Here is a 19484-nt window from a genome sequence, read left to right on the forward strand (position 1 = left end):
AAGCAGAGGGCTGTGAGCCCAGGGCTGCAGTCTCCCATCCCATGTGTCCCTGCTCGCTTGCAACAGTTGCTGGACAAGCTCCTCGGCTCTTCCTGGGTCTGGCTCTCCAGCTGTAAGAGGGGAAACTGCCCCTTTCAGTCCTCCTCCCTCCTCAGCCACACCGTACTGAGTTCATTAGATCAGAGATACTGTTCTATCGTCTTTGCAAGACTAGCAAGCTCTCTCCCAGTGCTTGAGCAAACCATTGGGCGCTGAACTAAGAGGCTTCCTTGGTGACCTCCCCTCACTCCTGCCCAGTCCCTCACAGCACGCAGTGCTGTTCCAGGCACAGCATCGCTCTCACCGGACCCTCCCACTCACAGGGGTCAGGCCACCTGCTCCACTACATAGTCAACAGCAGAACCAGGACCAGGAACCCGGGTCTGCTGAAACCCATCCCCTCTGAGGTAGAGAGAAGGGGCAGGGGGGAAGAGTGTGTGGAAAATATAAGATCTTTTCAAAATAAGAGCAATCGTAAATTGTAAACTATGCGTGGGCCAAGGCCAGTGGTCCTCAATCTTCACTTTCTACCAGAATTACCTGTAGAACTTCTGCAAAACAGAGACGCTTTGAACTCATGATTTGTGTGTATCCAGGACAATGAAAAGGTCTAAGAGCATGACTCCCCAGTGGCAGGGAGCACACTGAGCACCCAGACCTTGCCTCCTGACGCTACTTGCCACTCCCCACGCTAAAAGGGAACCAGAATCCCTTGCAGAAACAGCAGGTTCGGGTTTGCAGAAAGCAAGGTCCAAATATGGGTCTTAGCCATCTTATTGTTCTAGAAAGCAAGGACCCGCTCCAGGTCAGATGGGACCACAACAAAGGACGAAAAGAGCTGGCCTGAGGAGGTTCCTACCAGGCAGAACTGGGGACAACTTAAACATCAAAAATCGGACAACAGTCACGGATTATAATTCGCTGAAAAAGAGAATCCATGGAGACCTCAAAAATAAAAAGAGCAGCTCTTCTTTACAGAAAAATGCAGGCTAATGAATATAGCAAGGGCACGTTAGCGTCGCCATCCTACAGTCCCCGACAGGCAACACGCAAGGATCATGAATGGATTCTGAGGCATCAGATTATTGCAAATATCACAAAGTATCCCCCCCACAAACTACTAATTACAAGAGGAAAAAACATACACCTTTGAAGAGACCTGGCAGTCAGCACCTTAACCAAGTCACCGCCCTGTCGGCAGTGAGTCACCTGACACCCTGCGCCTGAGGGGATGCAGGGAGCAGACGCGGTTTGCAGGGGGCAGGAGCTGCGGTCAAAACTGCGGAAGACCCATTCCTCAGGAATCTAATCATGGGACAATCAGGACAAACCTGGATGGTGGGTCCCTACCCAAGACAACCGGCTTGACTCTTCAATAAAATCACTGTCCTCACCAACAGAAATGCAGAGGTCTGTTGTAAAGTAAGACTTAGGACAAGCAACCACATGTAGTATGTGGGGCTTCACTTCATCCTGGATCAACACTTAAAAGGCTCCCGAGATTTTAGAAGCCAGGGAGACGAAGTCTCAACCATACGTAACATTAGGGGATTAATTTCCTCAGGGGGGAGGAGGACACTGCAGTCACACAGAACGCCGTCATTAGCAGCTGCGTACGTGCTTTCGGACTAAAAGGTCACAGCGTCTGTGACTAACTCACAAGTGGTTCAGTAAAATCAGCATCTATTTAGAAAGATAAACGTAGAAAAACATTTACAATTGGTGAATCTAGGCAGAGGATCTATGGGTTGTCATTAAACTTTTCTTTCTACTTTTCTATGGGGTTGAAATTATTTTAACTCTTATTTTTTAAATGAAGTAAGCTCTATGCCCAACGTGTGGGGGTCAAACTCAATCCCAAGATCAAGAGTCACATGGTCCACCGACTGAGCCAGCCAAATGCCCCTGAAATCATTTTTAACAGAATAATAGAGAGCCATTAGCCATAATTTTAACTGAGTTATTAGCATCCTCAGGGATGGGGGGCTCGGGAATCTCGTTCTTCAAAAGCTCATCCAGATGACTCAGACACACAGCTAGAGAAGGGGACCGCTAATCCAAGTCTTCCCATCCAGCACGTCTGCAGCTGGAGAAAAGTGAGGGGAAGAAATACTCCGATTCTCTCAGAATTAGCTCAGCTGATGGCCGAGAGCCTTTTCCGTGACAATCCCACAAGCCAATTCGCTCACACAGTCCGAATGGCCTCTGAGGGTCTTAGGATTGATTTCCTACGGAGTTAGGAAGGTCTTAGTCCCTCCTTGGGTGGCCCTGGCTGCTCTAAGAAGGACAGGAGCAGGGAGCAAGCCAAGGAACTACTCAGGGGGAACATACCAGGTGAGGAATCCAGCGTTCTGCCAGGAATCAATTTAACACTGAACACGGCGGGTTCCCCCAGGGAGTAGAGAAGGGGCAATTTATTAACATTTAGTGACTGTTAACATACCCAGGTCGGATGTCATTACTAACAGCCTTGGCTCTGCCACATAAGGGCATAGGCCCTCCTACAAAGCAATGTGTACAAAGTCTATTCTAAGAAACCGGGAGAAAAGGAAAGCTAGACTGATTATGGGACAATTTCAACAAATGCAAGAGATTTTTAACTAAAGAGTAGAGAAGGTTAGGTCTCCATGCAGCTACTAGGAATGATTTTTATTGAAGAGGAAAAAGAAGTTTCCACTAGAAAAGCTATTAACATATCCTTCTACGTGACTACGCTGCTCGAAGGGACGGAGGTGGACAGGCATCAGGTTGTAAGGTTTAGGGAATGCAAGTTTGGAGCCAGAACTCTTCTGGGAAGCAGTTCCTACAGTTAGGGTTCCTGGGGGCCTAGTGGCAGGAAGATCAGGAAGAGATCCACCTGGAGCGTTGCCCATCACGCTACCGTGATGTTGCCCCTCTCTGTGTGCCCCACTCACTCTTTTGGAGGTGGAAGCCCTCCCTCCTAGCCAGGCCACAATTGGACCGCCAGATACTCCTTTAAAAAGCTAGCCCGGCTTCCTGAACAGGTCCAGGTTCCTGGGCAGCCAGCCGTTCCACAGGGAGACTTTGAAGGACTGAAGGCCAGCACTGCTATACACCAGCCTCAGCCCACTGCCCAGGGCAATGATCGCCAACACACCACCAGCCACTCCACCGGCAACGCCGATTCCCAAGGCTACAGCCACCTTCTTCTTCCACGGTGGGTGGTGAGGCTTAGAACCATTGTCCAGATTCACTTCCAGGCCCTTGTCGATTAACTTCTGATTCTCAGTAAGGGACTGATGGAAGTTCAGGTTCACCAAGTTAGGGGGAAGCACCCGCAGCCCAAAATAGAGCCTCTTGACAAGTCTCAAGTTTCTTAACAGCTGCACGTCACACCGGTATGTCCCAGAGTCATACTCCTGAATAGACTCAAACTTCACGAAGTGGGAACTGGCCCGGAAGGGTTTGAAGATTTCATCATCAGTTGAGATGATACCGCGAGCAAGTCTCCAGGTGAACCGGAAAGCTTCCGTCCCCACGTCCAGGATGTCTGAACTCAGACAGCTCAGCTCGAACTCCTTCCCTCTGAGAGTGGTGAAATGGAGCAACCCACAGATCCAGTCGGTCAGACATTCCAAGCGCTTAGAGATACACTTCCTTCTCACGCCATCGGGGCCCACCTCACAGACGGTCTCTTCCTTAAAACCGAGGCCACAGGTCACCGTGCAGGTGGTGGCATTGACAATCACCTTGCCCACGGCTTGCTGCAGCTTCTTCGGTATGGCCAGTGTTTTCGGTAAAGTCACCACCAAAGGCAGACAGAAGGCCACCACCAGGCTCCCGAAGAGGACACCAGCGGCCGAGGTCCTCATGGCTCACCTCCGTCAGCTGGCACCCGAGGTGTCCCAGGTGAAGCCTCTGTATCACTTCATTCCTTTGACACAAGATCTCCTTCAACATCAAAGGACAGGATGCACCCGCTCGTTGTCAGTGAAACACAGCAACGGGGTCAATCCAAGCCCAGTCCTTATGAACACACAAGGCAGTGACAGAAGTCACCATGTTGCTCTTGCTTGTCGCGGACCACCTCTCCAGTCTTCGTTCTGTCCACGCCCTTATAATGAACTTAAACCCACCCTCTTGGGAAGACAAAGATGAAGAGACTTCAGCCTCTGAAGTAAATGTCCAAATGACTTCAAATGCAGAGCGAAGCTACTCTTCCTCACCCCTGCCCTCCTCTCCGAACTGTGGGATCCAAATAAAGGGCTTAGAAACCCCAGTTAAATCTGACCAAGAAATCAAATCCCAGGCCTAAAAAAATAAAAGAGGATTACCTTGCATTAAGTTATTATTGACTTTAAAAGCTCCTAAACCTTCTGTAAAAAAGGATTAAGGATACTGGACTGGGAGGCAAGTGACGGATTCCTTCCTGAATTTGTTTCTATTCCCTCCTTTGAATTAAAGAATGCTTCGTCTACTTCAGGAGGGTCACTTCGGGCAATGATAAACTGTGCATGAAAACACCTTGTACAGTGTGATACACTGCTCGTGGGTAAGGAATTTTGAACAAAAATGAAAACTCAGGAAGACAATGACTGAGCTGTTCTTTTAGAATCCGAGTGTTTATGGGCAAGAGGGGCAATACCCAGTACAGCCCCTCTCCTCATTCTAGACACTCTTCCTTCCCAAGAGCATTGAAGGTATTTTTGGGGGGAGGGGATACATTATCCTGCCCACCTCTTGGCCTACTCCCTTACCTAGACAGAACAGAGGAGCTCATCATTCACTTGGGTCAAGGTTGCTATGAAACAGCTATGACATCGAAGACGGATTCTTAGTCCCAGAACAAAGAAAAAAAATAAAAAGAGCGGTGGACATTCAGATTTGACAATGATTAAAACCAAAGACTTAAATAGACTTTATGAGTTTTAAAGCAATTTAATCTAGGAAAGAAAAAAGTCAAATAAAAAGGAATTTAACAGTACTTACACTTTAAGAAAGATCCTTGGAAGGGAGGAATGCCATCGCGTGCGTTTTTGTAACATCCAGAGTATCCCCCAGCACCATGACCTCTACCAAGTACTTACACACACTTACAGAGTTAAAGAATTTGGAGAGAGATCACTCCTAGACGATCTCTGTGATTTAACACCAACTCTTTGCTTGAATCGTTTATTTATAATCCTGTCCAGAGGCAGAACTCAGACTCCCCAACCACCCCCTACTCCTCCCGGGTCTGCATCCCTGCACAGGAAGATCTAACATCAGCACCATAAACTGCATTTCCTGTCATACAAATCAAAGGGGCTAGTGAGTTTCAGAAGCAGTGTCCACAAACCAACAACCACACCTGTTCTTTAATAAACATCCGATTTTATTTACAAAGCATTAAAGCTTCAGCAAGAAGTAACCCAAGGCTAAGTCTCATCTCATACAAAACTACGGAACATTAAAAAACGAAATGGCGGGGGGGGGGATAGGGGGGGAAGGAATGACAAAAGAGAAGAGAATATGCATATATTGTACAGATGGAGAAAAAAAACTGGATAGGAAGTTTCAGGAGCTGAAAAAAAATTCCGAAAGCATAAATAATTATTAGGAACTGCTGCCAGAGACCATCTGACAGGGCTGGAGCCGATTTTCTCAGCAGCCAGTTTAGGAAGCGGACACAGTGGAAATGTCCCCAGTGCACAGACAGAGGACAGCGAGCTACTCTGCCCACGCAAGGAAGGCCGAGACCTTCTGTATCACAGAGCTGGTGCAAGATCCAGAGCGCGCTGCAGGGACACAGAGAAATGGAATGGAAACGATGTTTGCAAAACAAAAAACACATCCTGTGAGCCACCTGCCAATCTCAACCACTGGTCTGATGGGAAAGAAGAGCTGAAATTCACAAAATGAACACTTGTGGCTAAAAATACAGGCATTTTGCAACTGACTCAAGGGGAGCTCTTACATCAAATACTGAATATTCTGGTTCTAAAAGACGGAGCGGGAGAAAGAGGCTCTTCCTGATGCAAGTCTACTTTGATTGCTATCCTAAAATCCAAAAGGTAATCCCGTCGTGTGGCTGCCCATAGGAGCACCCAGCTGCTGGCCCGACACAGCGAGCAGAGGTGAGCAGAGGCGAGCAGAGCACGGACATGCCCCTCGGAGGGTGCCGAGACCATCGCGGCCCAGGCCAAGCCCCTCCGGTCAGCTAAGAGCTCTCTGCACAGCACCCTCTCCACACCTGGGGCTCCGGGTTCTCAGAGCATTTCAAACACCTCATGTATACGTCCATCCAATCTGCTACTTTGAATATAAAGAACAGCAAAAGCAAGAAGCAGAAAGTAAAAAAAAAAAATGTTTAAAAAGCTAAGCAACCTTTCACAGAAAGGAAGAGACTGAAAACATGTCTTACAGAGAAGGAGCAGGGATACAAGAAGGGGAAAATGTCATGACTGCAGGGAAGGGACAGAGACCCACACGCAACGATACAAAAAAATTTTTCCTTGATCTTTGATTTGAACTGTGTTGTTGCTGCTTTGATTTTGGACGGTTTGACTTTAGTCCTTGCATAGATTCCCCACCCCAATAAAAAAGAAGCCTGTGGAGAGACACCTTGGTTTGTTTCCCTCTCTGGAAGCCAGCACTGGTGAAGCAATATGGACTGATGATTCTTCGCTGCATATGGATGAAACCAGCTATCTTCGAAAGCCATGATTAATGAGAATGAACCCCTACTGGAGGAAAACATGCAATGAAAGGAAAACGAAGAAAAATCTTGACCCTCTTACAGCCCAGCTTCTTGAGCAAAATGGGTATGTTAAGAAGAGGGGGCCTTTCTTATCTTTCTTCCCTTTCTGAAAACTTGAAAGCTTTCCAGCACTGTCTTTTCTGCCTATCCTCTGTACACAATAGGGAAATACAGGAGGTATCTGGTGAGAGAGTTAAGTTTAAAAATGGAAGACAGAATATGCAACAGAAGTTTTTCTAGAGTACCGGCAGCAAAATTTCAGATGAGAATGTCACTCGAGGAGATGCACAGAGGATGGAAGGCAAACAAGATAGGAAATGTCGGGTCAAAATGATCCTGGGCACAATAGTTAGATGAGCAAAACTGGTCTGTTTTCTCCAGCAACATAACCAAGCATTGAAGTTTGAATGAGTCAAAACTCCTGTTTGATGTCTTCACACATCCTCATTCCTGAGAGCCGATTTGGACTTATGCTTGAAAGGGAAGGGCTGTGTACTCTTCTTCCATAATTCACTGCTTCATTCAAACGTACGATTCACTCCTTCCGCCTCCTGGGTCGGAGGCGGAGGCCTTTGTTTTAAATTAAAGTCAATCACAAATGACTGACCACAATGTCCAGAGGCCACATGATGGCAAAGTGGGGAAGAATGAAGAACTTCAAGCGTCTTCATAACAGTTCTGAGATCGCTCCCCCTGCTAAAGAAATGAGACACAAAAAGACGTCTTTTAGCATCACCCTGGACCAGCAGCGTGCAAGAACAGAAATACTGACGGATGCTGGATGAGGCCCGACAAGCACACGTGGGCCAAGAACTCCCCCCTTAAGTTAAAACCAACTCAACTCCCATTTACTCTTTACTGAAGCAACAAATAATCAAGTCCCAAACCCCCACCCTAATACTTTCCTTAGTATTGCCCCAAAGGGGAAACAAAGTCAAAATGATCAGAGTTCTCTACACATTTTCTAAGCTGCTAAGCATTCTCCAACATGATCATAAATGCTTTACAATCGGAAAAGCGCAGTCAGTAGAAGAAAGGGAATTCTAGGGTGCTACTTCTCTTCATCTCTCATGTATTAGACTCATCAGTCACTAAATAATTAACAATGAGCAAAAGACCCTTTTCCGAGCACCCCTGTGCCTTAACCGACGTTCTCACCTTAGAATCCCAATATGGTGAAATGTTAATGAAACCTACTGCCGGCATTTCTATGCGCCAACTGATCAATACACAAAATCCTCAACAGTAACATCAAATGAACACTTCCCTGATTACTCCATAGAAGCTGTTCAACCTCTGAGGGACATCCTTAAATGGGCTGCTGTGAAATATTAACTAGGAAGTGTAAGAAGAGAACAAGGTGAAGAAAATCCTCCCAGATGTCCTCTGGAATGGGGGGGACGGACATGCCACTTGAAGGTGTAACATGGTTAAAAAATAATTGTCCAAGTTATGAAAGAAAGTACCCATTTATATACTTTGCTTTTAACCTGATTTTTAAAGTAGAAGTTCAAGCACAGATGAAAACTGGCAATAAAAATATATTCCCATTTGCCTGAGCACAGATGAGAAATTAAAAGATACAAACCCTTCTGGATGCTATGTGGTTAAAAATCAAATTGAAACTATACAGTTCAGTAAAAGAAAAAGTTTCTTTAGCACTCGTTTTTCAGATCTCTCAACATAAAACATAACAACTTCCTGAATTGATTTTTTAAAAAAATCCTCGCGGTGGGGGAATCTACTCCACCGTACCCGACACCCTGCCTTTACCACATGAAGGCTAGTCTGACTGACTGTTCCCCAGGTACCCTGACCAGTCTTCTTTTAGCCATTTAAAAATGAACACACCATTAACATTTTAAGCCTACATCACGACAGGAAAAAACTGGTCTGATCACAAATCAATAGTATTAATAATGAGCACTCAAGATGACTAATGAGGTACATTATACTGATTATCTGAGGTCAGTTAATGTTTCTGTATCGTCCTCATTCATGTGGACAGACTAAAAAAAAACCAAAAAGGCTTGTCCAGGTATCAGGTAACAAAGCCAAACCACAGCAAGCAATAATATTATGAGTAGATAAAACACAGAGTGACAACAACACAAGACAAGAGCTCCAGGCTATTTAAAATTCTGCCCCAAAGATCTGTAGTATTTTGCTGCAACATAAAGGAAATCGCCAGTAACAGAAAATTAAAAAAACCTGAGCTCATGATGAGCAGCTGTTACTGGTACCTCCCGACGGCAGCCAAAGCCCAGGTGGCCTAAGAAAACACTGGATGTGAACCTGCAAATATTACCTTAGTCTGCTAGTAAGATCACAAAGAATGAGAAAGATCTCTCCTGGCTATCTGATTTTAGCAGGAGTTCATAAATTAGTCTTTGAAAGACTGATTATTTAAAAAAAAAAAAGAGAAGAGGTGGGCAAAAAACCCTCACTCCCTACCAGGCACCCAGAACAATCGGACTGAGGAGGTGGCTCAGAGGCCTGGGGTGGCGGGCCGGGGAAATGCATGTGGTGTCCGTGAGCCCCCAGAAGTGAGCCTTTGCTCACTTTGGCCTTTGCCACCCCCAAGAGACCCAGGTATACACCACCCTCTTTATGCCCACCTTTCCAAGAGGCCTTTAGACCATGCATGTGACGGGCCACAACTCTGTCACACTTGCTACTGATGACATCTACTGCCAAGAAGCCCTAGTTCTTGGGCAATCCTTGAGCCCTCACAGGGCAACAAGGACCCTGGTGGTTCTGCTCAATGTCACGTGTCTGTTCTGACGACTGTACTCTGGAGAGAATCTAATAAGGAAATTAAGGGGAATCACATAGATGCTGTCGATGACGCTGATCTGGGCTTTCCGCAAAGTCCCAAGCTCAGGGCTACCCGCACTAAGTAAGCTTCACCGATGGGTCCTCATTCAGCAGAGAAAGTGTGTCTTCATGGATGTGGGTCCACTGATGCTAGCTAACACTGATGAGCTGTTTGACAGGGAAGAATTTTCTGTAGCCCTAGATTCCGGATGGCCAGATTACTTCTATAGAGGTCTAGGTGTCTTCCAATCTTCCCGAGTAATCTCCTGCTGCGGGACGTGCAACAGACCGTTTCAGCTTTGTCAGGACCGGTGAGGGCTTACCCACCAGCTCCTTCGGTACCTGCTCAACTGCGGATTTTCACAAACAGCTGCCATTTCTCTAGCCTGAGCAACAACACAGCCTGCACCTATAATCCCTTCCGACAATTCAGCTCGAATGCAAATGTGGGGCACTGGGGCAGAGTCGAGATCCGCAAAGCCTTGAATCGGCAAAATACAACCAAAATACAAAAAGCAGACTGAACTGCTTTTTGAAGACGCTTCAACCTCAGGCATTCTGGATCGAGCTTCACTTCTTAATATCTCCTGGAAAATCTACAACGACCGCATACCGCTTTTTATGGAAAATCTCTGAGGTGTGGAAGAATACAGAACTCAACTGCCAAAGAAGTTTTTCACCTCTGTGGCCTCTGAGGGCCTCTGCCTGCTCTGGACGCTCCAGGCCGACCGTGGCACTGGATGAGGTCCCACTGCTGCCCCAGGAAGCCCACAGGAAAGATAGGATAGGCTGTCCCGAGACTCAGACGTCTGACGGAGTTATCAGACACCCCGTTTCCCCACGTGTGATGTGCAGCCTCGGCAAAGCTCCAACCACACTGCAGCTGGTCCACGACACTGGAAGCAGCCCCTCTGAGCACGTCTTGGAAGCAAACCACAATGCCCCCGCTTTCCTGCTCCTCAGCGCCCTCTGGTTTAATCTGGCCACTGCAGCTCTGGAGATTTCCATTCAGGAAAAAGTCAAGAAACAGGGCGAGGGAAGCAAGGAGATGGGAGGAAGTGTAGTTTACACGGGGAGGTACGCCCTGCGCAGTCACCAGAAGCTGCTGAGATGTCTGCCTCGTCTATGCAGCTGTTCCGTGTGTCGTCGGAGAAGGTACCATCCCCCGGCCTGGTACACGGAAGTCTCTTCTAGTCCCTTTAACGGGTGAAGCTGTTCGACAGCGGCCTCTCTCGAAGGCTGATCAACTCAAGCACCCAATAAAACTAATGCACAAAGTCCAAGTCCCGTTTACAGCACTCTGCTCCTCAAGATACAGGTTCCAGCCTCTCCTGAGGTCAGTACCTCATTGAACCTTGTCAGCAAAGCGAGCAGGAATGAACTTCTAACAGGCCCTCGACCCTGGGACGACTCTGGCTGGGAGCTCTGAAACACTGACTCCTACGACTGAAGTATCTATTTTACATTCAGTTCCAAATGTCACTGTGAACTACTCAGTTACTGAGAATTTTAGGAAATAAAAATGGCTGGGTAAACTTGCCGACATTTGATTTTGACTCTCATTTAGACATTTTTGAAGTACAGCTGAGAAACACCACTGCTATTATACCCTGAGCTGTAAAATCTAACAGTGGTTCATGGTGTCTCCGACAGAAACCCAATCGGGGAAGGCCAGAGATATTTACTTACTGCTACTGACCTCATCAACTATGATTAAAAGTTGGAATCACTGTATTAAAGAGAGGAAAATGTGAATTTTCAAAAACTTTTAAATGGTTTATATGCCATACACATACTTTTAAAAAGCAAATGGGATTAATTACTGGCAGGTTTTGAAGAAGCTAGGAGACTACGTCTTACAGTATTTCAATTAATTCAGTATGTCTGGCCACATTTTATTTATCTTTGTTTTATTTTATTTTAAGGAGGCCTCATGCCCAGCGTGGAGCCCAACATAGGGCTTGAACTCATGACCCTGAGGATCAAGACCTGAGCTGAGATCAAGAATCGGACACTTAACTGACTGAGCCACCCAGGCGCCCTTCTGGCCACATTTTAAATCGCCCTGAAGCACTTCAGCTCTGTAAGCCAGAGCAATCTACTGAAATTTAAACCGTGTTTTTCTGTAGTGGCATCAGCTTGTACAAAAAATAGGTTACAGAGGGATTTTTTTTTACATTAATCAATTACTGAACTACAATCTTTGTTGACAATGGCCACGTAACTCTTCTCAGCTATTCTAAAATATACAGAGAGCCTTAGTGGACTGAAAGTGGAGGTGCGAACTGATTGTCAGGGGAACACCATAAATACTGCTGTTGAGGAAAAAACGACGGTGCTCCATGTCACGTGTTCCCTGTGAACACCTAAGATCTAAAACCAGCACACGAGGTGGAATTACTCAAAACAAGCAACTGAGTGGCCTTTAGCTTCCCGACAGAAGACGATTCACGTTCACACGATTCACTGACTGCGGGTGTACCTCACACAAGGAACCGTTTCACGTTCTAGTCCTGTGTCCCGTCAGCACAACCGGGGGTCACACCCTGAAGCTGAAAATTTTAAAGCAAGAGGGAAAAAACCTGAATACAACCACTGCTCCTTTATCAGGCCTACCTCTGAGTCTACTGAGCTAGCCGCAGGAAAGTCGGAGCGCCGGATTCACCACAGCAGTGCTCACATACAGAACGACATTTTCCAAAAGCCGACAATGTCTGAACAGAAACAGACTCCGTCTGGTTCCTATTTTCCAAACAAGAGACCATCTAGCCTACATTCACAAGTATTTGATAGGAAATTAAAATTGCTCTCTGTCCCCTAATAAACTCCCTCGATCACATAGAAGTGACAAAACTCAGTAAGTTTCAAAGCATAGGTGTTAAGAAGCTACATGGATACTATAATTGCTGTCTTTTTGCTAATAATCTCCTATTTGGAAAAACATTTCACCTTCTTCCTTAACACGATGGTACTACTGACAAGTTTTGTGCTATTGCTTCTAGACTAGACTAGACAGATAACCGCCACCTCTGGAATCTGAACAGTTTAAGGTAAGACAAAACACTACAGTCAGGGTTGTATAAAGCAAACTTGTATTTCTTGTTATTTGTCCGGCTCTTTCATTTGAGGCAAAACAAAACAAAACAAATCTAGAAGCAAATACGGGCAAAGAAATGAATTAAACCAGGGGTTCTTACCCTTTTTGGGGGCCATGGATTCCTAAAGGAATCTGATGAAAGCTCTGGGCATCTTCCCCACAAAAATACTCACACAGTATTTTGCATAGAATATCAGGGGAATATAGATCCCCTGAAACCTACTGATGGACCCGAGGTTAAGGGCCACTGAATTAAGCCAAATCTGGTTTAGCCTAGCCTTGGTGGCCGCCTAACACTCTGCAGAAGTCCACCAGCAGGAAAAGGAGGGAAGGAAGGAAAGGATACTGCAGTTAAACGGAGTCAGGGGCTGTACAAAGCAAGGCCGCGAAGCAAGCCAGACAGCGCTCCCAGTGTGTCCTTACCTGCCAACGGCTGGCTGAGCTCCGCCTGCACTTTACCCTTCGCTGATCCTTCCAGAGGTAAACCTCTGTCCCCTTTGTAGAGTTTCGGTTTAAATGGAGAATCTTTCTCTTTACCTTTTGATCCTTTAGGCCGGCCTGCTTGCTTCTTCTTGGATTTGCCATCCCCCTTCACACCCAGTAGTGGATGGACTTCTGTAAAAGGACAGAGAGGCACGGGAAGGGGTCCACACGCCGCCCGTCCCAGCACCCCAACCAGGCACGGGCCGCACACTGCCACTACCCGGGATCAAAGAGCACCGCCCTCGTGTCCCAGATCCCTTAATACCAGGAGAAAAGTGTACACTTACTAATTGTAACACTATAAAAGAGTGGCTGTTGAATGAGAAATCGCTGCTTGGCCAAAGGGCACACATGGCCTCTATGGCTCATACCACAGAGGCTCCAAACCAAAAAGGGAGCTGAGAGACACAGTGACAAGGAATCACGTTGAGCCAGACCAGGAATGCACACATGCACACTGGCAGGCGAGCACAGAAAGTGAGTGGGGCTGAGGATGCAGGCCAACCAGGCCGACAGTCCTGACTCCTCCACTTGCCGAGACCGTGGGCAAGTCGCCTGACCTCACCAAGCCTAAATTTTCTCCTTTGTAAAGCAGAGATAGAACAACTTGCGGAGTTGATGTAAAACTCAGCAGGGACACATAAACACAACAGCGGCTGAAACAAGCAGGTGCACCATCAACAGCATCAGGGAAGCAAGCATCAGGGAAACAGAGTTGCGTAAGGAACTGACTGCGGTCAGCTAAAAGACAAAGGAGGACGGTCAACAGTAAACACACACACCTCCCAACCTACCCCAAGAGGTGAGAATAAAGACTTCCCAAGTCAGACTGAAAAGACTCTTCAGGTCTGACCACTACTTTACCACCTCATAAAACCACTCTACAGGAAAAAAAGAAGAATGGTAAAATGAAACAACTCTGAGCCAGAGCTCAGAAGACGTCATGTTGTCATTTAGGCAAGTACTGGAAGGCACAATTTCTCCACTTGAAAAGAGAAGTGAAAGCAGATGAAATCATTACAAAGTTGTAAGGAGTTATTAAAAAGAAAAAAAAAAGACTGCTGGGAAATTTCCGTCGAGGTAAAATCACTCAAATGGGAGATTACCAGACTGTGCCGGAGAGAAAGAAGTGATGTCTACCGGGCAACAGGCAGAAGACGCAGCCCTTACCATCGTTAGGTACTCCTTGAAGTTCAATATTGGTTGTTTTGGGTTTCTTCTTCGGTGGCTGGGACCCATCTGCTGAAGACTGCCTCTTCTTCTCTGAACTAGCCCCTTCGTCCATCAGGGAGGTTTGGACCGCATCCGGTGGGGGGCCGTAAGGATTTTCTTCCGGATCTTCTACCTCAGGGGCAATGGGTAAATATAATAGAGCCTTTGAATCTTCCAGCTCTTCATCACTATTTGGAACAGGATCAGGCAAGGGATTGGAAAAAAGAGGAGACAGTTGCTTAAACCATGAACCCTTCCTCTAGGGCAGAATCACCTATATTAACCATAAGCAACAGGTATGGATCTAGAACTTTAAGAAAGCCAAGATGAGTAAAAGGAAAGCAGACAAACTGAATAACAAAATCAGTAGTAAAACTAAAGGGTATAAATGAATTATCTCAGTTTTTCTTCAGATCTTCTATTGGGGAAAAGGGAAGGGATTTCTTCACAGCAACGGAGTTATCACTTTGAACTAACGAACGGAGGACAGCCGGGGGAGGCGAGCAGAACACCAGCGCCTGAGACGGAGGGAGGGGGAGGAGCACCCCGCGGACTCGCCTGCAGAGGCGGCTCACCTGCTACAGAAGGCGGCGATCGGGTCCACGCTGGTGACATCCACTTCCTCATCCTCGGCAGCGTCAGCCCCTGGAGGAGAGACACAGCACAGGTGTGAGAAGAAGGAAAAACCGGCTTTCTACTTGCAGCCTGGTGATTTCCATCACCTAAAATTCAGGAGAAACAACGGAGGAAAACCAAACAGTTCGTTTTATTCAATCATTCCACAAGGAGGTGCTGAGTCTCCACCCTACGCTGGGGATACAGCGATGACCAAGAAAGCCGCACACAGTTCCTCGGTAAAAATCTCACCCCCTAACCGGGGAGGACGGGTATCAACAGATCATTTCAATTCAATACAGTAAGTGTGACGTGCTACGCAGATGAGGAGGAGGAACAACTTATGTGAGTCTGGAAAGGCTTCACACAACATAATCCAGCAACATCAATACAGTCCAGAACATACCGCCTTCCTGGTGATCTTCCTAAAACACGGGGCATGTACGTGATCTAACGTCATAGAAGTGGGGCCCAGCACTGCCAAGCTGGAAGAACCAACCTCAATCCCAACTCCCTGATTCCTGGCGCCATCGAGTGGTCCAGCAGGCAACGACCTGTGGCGTTAATTACCTAGTGAGTAATGAACTTATAACCGGAAATACTAAGCATTCATACACACGAACCCCTATGAGACAGAAAGCCCTGTGTTAGACAACCGTGGGGATTAAAAACTCAGATCTTTATCCTAAAGGAGCTTCCTATCTAGTTCAGAAAACGAGATAAAAATAACAATGAGGGGCACCTCGCTGGGTCAGTCAGTAGCATAGGTGACTCTTGATCTCAGGGGTTGTGAGTTCAAGCCGCACGCTGGGCACAGAGTTTACTTTATATTAAAAAGCAAACAGACAATGATCACTACCACAACCCTAATCGAAAACAGCATGGAAATGCTTACCTTGGCCTAGGCGCACACTGGGCGCCTTACACGAATTCTCTCATTTACTCCCCAGAACCCTAAAAGGCAGGTCCTATTATTACTACTTTACAGATGAGGAAACTCAGGTTTAAAGAGCAATAAGCATTTTGCCCCAGGCAGTCGGACTCCAGAGCCTGTGCTGTTTTACCTTCATCTTCCTGCCATGGGGGTGACAATACCTGATACAGACTAAGCCCCCAGCTCCTGCAGGTGATCAGGTGTCACGTGATCATCTGCAATTCATCAGGAAACACAGTGAAATGGTAAGAGAGCTGTCGAACCCTAGTAAAAATGCTTACAGAAGCCCTCAGCTGGCACACTCACACAGAGACTCTCCGAACACTATCAAAACTGTGTAAGCATAAAGAGAGACTGTAGTCGAGAAATATTACCTGTCTGCTCAGGTTCACTCTTATCTTCATCTTCAATATCAAACTCCGATTCCCTCTCCTCATATTCTACATTTTCATCCAACTCCTTGAAGTCTGGGGCAAATGCACTCCAATTTTCCTATGCCGCAAACAAAATACACTACTTGACCGTATGAGAAAGCAATGGTCTGTACGCTCGACATTAACTGACAGAAACGAAAGATCGGCACACATACGAGACTCAGAACTGAGATCAAATCTGGCAGTTAACAAAAATTAGGTACCTACAGGCTTTACTGTCTTCAGGTATTTAGATCTTAAACGTTCCAAGTTATTAACTATAGTTCTTTCAGGAGAACTGCCATCTTTCATCTTTTTAAGATGTAATTATCAGGTAAAACTACATTTTCTTAGGAGTACATGGATTATGAACATGATTAAAAGTAGTCAAAACAAAACCAAGGTATAAAACAGAAACTAACTGAGCTGAAAATAAGAAAAGCAAAAGAAAACTCTTTCAGGTTAACAGAAAAATGTAACAGAAAGTACACCAGACTTTCTCCCTGAAGACAGAGCTAGTAAATCAGCTTTGGACCAAGACCTTCCCATCAAAAGACAGCAAAACTAAGTCGATTTAATGAGGTTACAAGAATCACATGCAAAAGAAATTGAACAGGTCATTTTTAGCTTACTACCTGTAAGGTTTTCTGATATAAAGAAAAGATATCTAGCTTCAAAGCAATTAAACTAGAAAAAATACTTACTACTTGATTTTGTGCCCAAATAGATACCACTCCACTTGAAATGGATGCTATGATGGGTCGAACAGGGTGCCACTAAATTTAAGGAAGGAAAGAAAAATCGGCTCTAAGAACGGATCCGAGATTCTCTGTTTTGCATCAGTAACAAGAGCAACCTCTCATTCTACTCACAGCTACATCCAAGAGGAGTTCTCCTCTCGTCCCGTGGAGAATCTTCACCAGGTTGCCAATGCTCTTCTCCCAGATGTACAAGGCATGCTGCCGGGCTGAACCAGCCACTATGTATTCCCCATCCCCAGAGAAACAACATTTCTTCCATGGGGTCCTGAAGGACAAAGAAAGTACCCAAGGAGAACCAGTGGCTGAGCTCAGGTCATAAACTGCCCCATATTCTTCTAGGTGGTGATACACACCTATTTACCAAGTCCTGTAACTTCTGCATGGGTTCAGGCTCTCCATCTCTTCCACAAGTTAAGATTTCTCTGCCATCATAAACACGGATTATCCGATCTGCTGTGTTAATTAAAAAGCAACTAGAGAAAGGATAAAAATATCAACACAAGAGGTCAGAAATCTGTTTCTGTTATCATTTTCTATTACTACCTATTACTTAGAACCTACCATTTAACAACGACTCCACTAAGAAGAGACTCAGTGACAGGCCAGAACACTTACGTATTTACTTGTCACCTTCCAAAGCGAAATAGAATTTGAAGTGAAGATATGCTGTATACTTTCTGTGTATCCCTGAACCCTATATGTACAAACTGATCTTCAGTACTTTTTAACTGTTTAGTATTTAATTAAAATCCAAGACCTCTAAACTGAAACCAGTTTGCCGAATTCACAAACTTACAGTAAGACGTATAATGAATGCTTCATTTCTCTGGCCCACCTTATACATAACATAATCTTCCTAATGAGTTAATAAACTATGTCATTTTAAAATGTTCAACTTTTTAATGCAATGACATTGGAAATCTGTCTAAAATGTAAGTTATCTCACTACCTTCCTACAGGCTTCACTAGGCTTTCCTGAGTTCATAAGAACTTTGAACATGAATGTCCTCTAAGTACACATGTGTGCTTCCACACAAGACAGGAGGACTGTCACCTTTCTTTCTAACACCGACACCTAATTCTTCTCACTTCTGTTGACATACCTACTTCTACTTGGGTAATCAGCCTTATCAGAAAAACATCCGAAAATAAGAGGGTAAACAGTTTTATGCAAATAGTGTCCATTCAAGTGCTCTGTGAACTCTGTGACAGCACTCGGGATGATAAAAAACAGCTGATCTTTACCCAGAGCGTACCACATGGCAGGCATTCTAGTTCTAAACATACACCACCCAGACAGCTTTTCTGCGAAGGGACTACCTGGTCCATGTCCAGAGAAGGAGGAGGTGGCTGCTGGTTCAGTGCAATAAATTTCGGGAATGTAAGAACCAGATACTGACAGCTGCTAGTTTTTTAAGTAAACTTTCTTCTGGATTTAACTACAACATCCACAAGACCTGTGAATCTCAATGTTTTTTTGCCTTCTACTCACTTTTAAAACTGTCCCTAAAAAGACAAGGTCTCACCTTCCCTTCCGGGCAAACTCTATGGACTTAATAGCTGTGGTATTGCTTGTTCCGGTGGTTACTCTGAAGGAAGCAACCAGATCCTGAGAATCTGTTTTTAGGACCAAAATCTAAAGTTCAAGGAAAACAAAAAACAAAAAAAAAACCATTAAGTATTCTGGTAATTTCAAGTAATTTGACCTGGCCTCCATCCCTAAAGCTGGCCAGAGACTGGGTAAAACTAAAACACCTCATGAACTCAACCTGATTAACTGATACCGCCTTTTAATTCTTCAAATGAAGGACCATGTGTTCGTCTATTCTTAAAATACAACGTGTAGTGCTCCTCGCAATAGTCAAAAGGCGGAAGCACCCCAAGGATCCATCAACAGATGGGATCAACACAAGGGGGGAATGTATTACAGTGGAACAGTATTCAGCCAGGAACAGGGGGGAAATTCGGGCACATGCTGTGCATGAAGGAACCTTCAGGACATCAGGCTGAGTGACAGAAGCCAGTCACGAAAAGACAAATACCGTATGAGTCCACTTACATGGGGACCCCAGGGCAGCCAAATTCCTAGATACAGAAAGGAGAGTGATGGTTGCCAGGAGCTAGGGAGGGAACAAGGAATAGGAGGTTCCTGCTGAGTAAGTACAGAGTTTTAGTTTTATAAGATGAAAAAAGTTCTGGAGATCCATGGTGGTGATGGGTACACAACAATGTGAACGTAGTTAATGCCACTAAGCTGTACACTCTAAGAATGGTTAATCAAGATGGTAAATTTTATGTTGTATTTTATGTTATGTGGATTTTACCATCTCCAAAAATGGCCACTTTCTAAGGTAGCCATGAAATTATACCAGCCTATACACCCCAATCACCAAAAAAAAAAAAAAAAAAAAAA

General features: G+C 45.5%; 2 protein-coding genes across 5 annotated transcripts in view; both read right to left on the reverse strand.

Moving 5' to 3' along the window:
- Window positions 1-1839: 1839 nt before the first annotated feature.
- Window positions 1840-4120, reverse strand: TMEM81 (transmembrane protein 81). The gene has a single exon (XM_008699524.2). It carries the CDS (start codon window positions 3870-3872, stop codon window positions 3024-3026), a length of 849 nt encoding a protein of 282 aa, XP_008697746.1. The 5' UTR covers window positions 3873-4120; the 3' UTR covers window positions 1840-3023.
- Window positions 4121-5360: 1240 nt separating this feature from the next.
- Window positions 5361-19484, reverse strand: part of RBBP5 (RB binding protein 5, histone lysine methyltransferase complex subunit) — a 40872-nt gene continuing 26748 nt past the window's right edge. For 3 of the 4 annotated variants that reach the window (XM_008699526.2, XM_040636510.1, XM_008699525.2), the window contains 9 exons: window positions 18598-18707; window positions 17425-17544; window positions 17183-17336; window positions 17015-17086; window positions 16272-16389; window positions 14924-14993; window positions 14307-14536; window positions 13077-13268; window positions 5361-7435 (listed from right to left, as the gene is read on the reverse strand). In XM_008699526.2, the coding sequence (XP_008697748.1) occupies window positions 7407-7435; window positions 13077-13268; window positions 14307-14536; window positions 14924-14993; window positions 16272-16389; window positions 17015-17086; window positions 17183-17336; window positions 17425-17544; window positions 18598-18707 (1095 nt within the window). In that variant the 3' untranslated portion in view covers window positions 5361-7406. The remainder of the gene's footprint in view (window positions 7436-13076; window positions 13269-14306; window positions 14537-14923; window positions 14994-16271; window positions 16390-17014; window positions 17087-17182; window positions 17337-17424; window positions 17545-18597; window positions 18708-19484) is intronic. The other variant, XM_008699527.2, reaches the window with a different exon arrangement.

Source organism: Ursus maritimus, unplaced genomic scaffold, assembly GCF_017311325.1.
Source record: "Ursus maritimus isolate PB19 unplaced genomic scaffold, ASM1731132v1 scaffold_2, whole genome shotgun sequence".
NCBI lineage: Eukaryota > Metazoa > Chordata > Mammalia > Carnivora > Ursidae > Ursus > Ursus maritimus.

Coding starts and splice junctions, on each gene's coding strand:
- TMEM81 (XM_008699524.2), bottom strand. CDS start 3,872: ATGAGGACCTCGGCCGCTGGTGTCCTCTTCGGGAGCCTGGTGGTGGCC.